A 5,166-nucleotide genomic window follows, 5' to 3' on the forward strand; every position below is an offset into this window, starting at 1 on the left:
AAATTGGGCTCTCCATGAAGGATAGTTGGAAGACGTGAGTTTCAAAGGTAATTAGGTTGCTGCATTGATGGAAATAAGATTTGGCAGACCAGTGTTTGGTGTAGGATTGATAAGCAATGGAGATTGAGTGCTTTGGGAATTTTCTTCACCCATGGAGAAAGTAGGACCCGGTTCCTCATCAGAACTAGAATGCTCTTATACCATAAAGAGAATTCAAAATTAGGAATAATAATGGCTGATTTGATAACAGTTTATATTACTCTTCTCATCAAGGTGCATACTATTTACAGCAGCTAGGAATACAAGGCTAATGGAAGCTGAGAAACCAGCAGCTGGTTTGCTAGAATTGTTTGCAATAAAACCAAGTATAAGAAGATGCTAAGATATATTTATTTGAGTACAATTTTCTGAATAAATGCAATAATTCTTTTCTATGTTTATTTATTTATACTGAATTCTGTTTAATAGCTAGGAGTAAAATTATAAAAAGGATATACTATATCTTCAAGAATTACACACCTCTGCAAATCCTACTCTCTTGGATAAAAAAAAATTTCATCTCTAAGAGAGCATCCAACTTCTCAAGTTCCTAAAACATTCATAATAAACAATAAATTCGCATAAAATGTATAACAGCTATAGTTTCTTTTATACTATATCTTGTTTCCTTTGCAATTTTTTTAGTTTCCAGATTCTGCACCCTTTTTATTGACTGACCCCTGAGCGCTTCTGATTGCCTTGGCTCTCTTCAATTTCTCAATATTTCTCAGCCTGGCATACATTTTCCGAATCTTATTAAGCTTCTGCGACTGCTGAGCAATCACGCCAGCCGTTGAGGGGCTTTCACTCAAAACTATCTCATACCCATCGCGGAAAGAGTCCATCCCCTCAGTTAGAAATTGCCAGAACAGTCCACCGGCAGCTGCACCTCCACCCCTAGCTGATGAGTAGATTGCCGAGTAGACTGTGTTGAACAGCAAGTCCCTTTGGTTTGTGTTGTAACCGGGATCTTTCAATGATTTCCCAAACTCCGCGAAAAGAAGTGGCTTTCCAATGACTTTCTGTGCATCCTCAATGTGATTGTTGAGCCAGTTGTTCAAAAACGAAATCTGGGATTCATCACTCTCACCTGTTAACCTGCTCGCCAAGAATGCAAAAACAGAAATGTCAAGAAACAACGAAAAGGATTGGTTTTTATTCTTGTACTCTTTTATGATGCTTACCATTGATCAGGGTAGGAGTGAACAGTGGCGAAATCAATCCCGGATATCTGATTGTTTGCTACGAAATCAGTTCCTACTTGAAAATTTGGATTGTATTGCTGCTTCTGAGGTGCTGATGCTCCATAGAACCCTTCCAAACCAATTTCTAGCAAGTGATTACTGTCTATTGATTTCAAGTAAGAAGCCATTTCTGTAATCCAAGCCTGTGTTGCACAAGTGCACTAATGATCAAACTTTTGAATGACAAATAGGGTAAAATATAAACTATGCCTGTTGCAAGATTGAGAGGCTCTTACCGACAAGTTTGGCTTAACGGGCAGTTTGGATTCATATTCTATCAACATGAGGCCTCTTTGTTCCACAAGATATATTTAGCACCTATTTGGTGTAGTGTTTTGAGAAAAAAGAGTTCAGACATGCTTGGTTTGTAACTCTGAAAACTGTTATCTGTTTGTAACTTTGAAAACAATTCTCAGAAAATATAAAACAGTTTTCAGATAACAGTCCTCTTTATAACTCAGTTTTCAGAAAACTAAACCAAGGAGAATTTTTTGTACAATTTTCCAATAACAGACACTATTTCCGTAGTTACAAACCAAGCAAGTCATTCATTTTCGACAGTTCTTAGTTTTCGGAATTGTTGAGAAGTGTTTTTTCAAAATTGAATCAAACAGACCCTTACATTTTTTATTTTTTTTATTTTTATTTATTTATTTTTTGGGTAGGGTATAGTACCCATAAAATTGGACTAAATAACTCCCAAGATAAAATTTCTACACTTAAATACAGAGAAAAAAAAAGTTCCTGTTTAGGTGCATACATGATCATATATAAGAAATTACAATTAAATACAGAGACAAATTTTTAAAATGAAGTGAAAATGAAGCAAACAAAGAGGGGTTTAGGGAGTGGTTTCTCTAACCTGCATGGTTCTTCCTGATGGATCTGAAGTGCATCTAGGCTCATTCATGAGCTCCCAAGCCATTATTGTTGGGTCATCCTTGTAAGCAACTCCAGTCATGCTGTTATGTCTTGTGAGCACAGTCTACAAACAATATGAGAAATGGAAAATTTATCAGAATAAATAAATCAAATTTTAATGGTGACTAAAAGTAATTCTTGGTTGATCACTGTTACTAGCATCACAAATGAGACTTCAATCCTTGATGCATTTTCAACCAGAAAGAAAAGAAACTGATTTAAGCAATCTTTCACATAAATCCCAATAAAAAATAAAATAAGGAAAGAAAAAGTGGCCAAAAAAAAATCATAGATATGATTATTGATATTTATATGCTATTTTAATAACAAAATCAAAAGACTAATAGAGAGAGGGAGACAATGATTCACCTTGATATGGTTTTTGTAGTAGCCCTTGACAACAGAGTTGCTAAAGAAATCATCATCAGATCTTAAGTACTGCCCCTGATTTCTGGCCCAGTCCACATACTGTTTCTTCCCTCCAAGGTTCTCATAGTTATTCACCAAGCTCAAAATTAACTTAATCCCATATTTTCTAGCTTCAGAAATTACAAAATCCAAGCCCTTTGAACCATCAAAAAGGGAGAAGAAAACCAATGAGAACACAAAGCAATGAAATGAATTGATAAATATTTGTGTGTGTGGGAGAGAGAGAGAGAGAGAGAGAGAGAGAAAGAGAGAGGCACCTGAAACATGTTTTCATTATAGGAGCCAGGGGAGTACTGTAGAGGGCTATAACCACCATCACTGAAAGCCCAAGTCCTTGCCACTGTAAAGCCATGGCTTGAAGCTTCTTGGAAGGCAGAGGAGACTTTGTTTCTCTGAGATGTGTCAGAGGCCACATACATTAACCAATATGCATTGAACCCATTTGCATAGTAAGGACTACCATTCAACATAAGCTGTATTCCTCTGCTCCCAATAAACCCATCCTCTGCCTCTGCTTGGAGAAATATCCCCAAGAAAAGTACCAAGAAAACCAAACTCCAAAGCTTCATATCTCTCTCTCTCTCTCTCTCCCCCCCTCCTCTCTCTCTAAATGCAGATTTCTCTCTCTAAATAAACTCAATATGAGAATATATCTCTACTAATATAGGAAGCAAGCTCTCTATCTTGCAGTAATGGAGTTCATAAAGTTTGTGATTGTAAATTTAGTTGTTGAAACAAATGTATTAAATAATGAAATCCACACCTTCCTTTTTTATAGGTTAAGAAATAGTTGCATGCTTTATTCATTAATGTATTCATGTTATTTACATTCTAATATTTTATTAGATTTTTTTTTTTATTTTTTTACCCTATTTTAAAAAGAGTCCAATTAGGACCTTTTTGATTAAGGTTTTTTTTTAATTGAGTTTTTAAAATATTATTAACCAAACAAATTCTGTATTATTTTTTATTCTTTTAAAATAGAAATTATTTTCAAAAAATTAAACCAAATAAATGGTGTACATTTCAAAGAAAAATATACCACTTTTATGCTAATTTCGGCTTATTTTAAATATTAAAAATTAAAACAAGACCTTATTTTATTTTATTGTTTAAAGGTAAAACAAGAACTTATTGCAGATTGGAAAGGCAGCAATATTAATATTATTATTATTATTATTATTATTATTATTATTATTTGTGCCTAAAGCCAACATTTATTTGACAAGTGCCTCCTTAACATGTATGGGGTTGTCGTTACCATGGTCGCTATAGCTAATTAATATATATATATATATATATATATATATATATCCGTGACAGCAGACCATTAATATCTGCATGTCTTATGGGGCTCAAAATCATGTGGAATGTGATTCCTCTCACTCCTTGATACGTTCCCTCATATTAATGGAACAATTTGTATTGTTGATTCTTTGATTTTTTATTTGTACTTTTTTTTCATGAATAATATTTGTATTTCTATTCACCGAGAATAAAACAATTTGTATTGTTGATTCTTTGATTTTTTATTTGTACTTTTTTTTCATGAATAATATTTGTATTCACCGAGAATAAACAATTGTACCAAAGAGACACTTATTTATAGTACATATAAAATTATTGCATTTTTTAAGTTAACGAGGCTTCTTGAAAAAAATTTATGAGCTTACAATATTATCCTTTCTTTTATAATAATTTTTTTTTACAAAAATTTCATGTTAACATAATCGACGTTTGGAAACTTAATTTTTGTTCCCTTCACTTTCTATCACCATTAGCTCTTGTTTTTTTTTTTAAGTAATATTTTTTTGGGTAATTTATAGGGACCTCTCCTGTGATTTGCCATAATTACAGAAACTTCTCCTATGGTTTTGAAATTTACTTAGACCTCCCCTAAAAATAAAAATATTCTACACGAATTTCCCTTTTATTAGAGTTAACGTCAGTCAACGACCGATTATGTTAATGTCAGATACAAAATTTAATAAAATTCCCAAAATACTCTTGTCCCTACCATCTATCTCTCTCTTTCTCTACTAATTTTTTCTCCCTATAATATATTCATGTACTGGCCCACCATCACCACCACCCCCGCCGACCACAGAGATAATGTTTCCACCTTCAAGTATGCATATACGCATATACCATCACCAATATCTCTTTCATTTTAAACATATAAAAGCTTGGGCACTAATTGTTCCATAATAGAGAAATCAACTGACGAATACATGGCAACAAAGACACTGAGGAGACTGATTCGAGTGATTGAGATTGCGACTAGTGTTCTATGTTTGGAATTTGATGGGTTCTTTAAGTGATTAAGATCGAGATTCAGGTTTAGGGTTTGAGTAATTGGTGTTCTTTGATTAGTGTTCTGTGTTTGGAAATCCAATTCAAAGAAGAGGAAGGGTAGAGAATTGATTAATGTTTTAGACATCCAAAAGACACACTATCGCTAAGTTGCTCCACTCCTCGCAATCCTTTCGGTGATCAACTCAAAACTCATCGTGGGAATCTGCGGCTACACCTT

The 5,166-nt window shown here is 33.7% G+C and overlaps 1 protein-coding gene across 1 annotated transcript; it reads right to left on the bottom strand.

Moving 5' to 3' along the window:
- Positions 1-475: 475 nt before the first annotated feature.
- Positions 476-3,378, bottom strand: LOC132278733 (mannan endo-1,4-beta-mannosidase 7-like). The gene is made up of 5 exons (XM_059780601.1): positions 2,891-3,378; positions 2,574-2,768; positions 2,146-2,268; positions 1,224-1,426; positions 476-1,137 (listed from the first exon to the last, which is right to left on the bottom strand). Exons 1-5 carry the CDS (start codon positions 3,200-3,202, stop codon positions 681-683), a joined length of 1,290 nt encoding a protein of 429 aa, XP_059636584.1. The 5' UTR covers positions 3,203-3,378; the 3' UTR covers positions 476-680.
- Between the last annotated feature and the right edge of the window lie 1,788 nt (positions 3,379-5,166).

Source organism: Cornus florida, unplaced genomic scaffold (assembly GCF_030987335.1).
Source record: "Cornus florida cultivar Cherokee Brave unplaced genomic scaffold, ASM3098733v1 CherokeeBrave_3.0.0_Hap2_Chr10, whole genome shotgun sequence".
NCBI lineage: Eukaryota > Viridiplantae > Streptophyta > Magnoliopsida > Cornales > Cornaceae > Cornus > Cornus florida.

Coding starts and splice junctions, on each gene's coding strand:
- LOC132278733 (XM_059780601.1), bottom strand. CDS start 3,202: ATGAAGCTTTGGAGTTTGGTTTTCTTGGTACTTTTCTTGGGGATATTT. Junction 2,269..2,573: donor ACTACAAAAACCATATCAAG/GTGAATCATTGT, acceptor TATTGTTTGTAG/ACTGTGCTCACAAGACATAA. Junction 1,427..2,145: donor CATCAGGAAGAACCATGCAG/GTTAGAGAAACC, acceptor TGTGCAACACAG/GCTTGGATTACAGAAATGGC.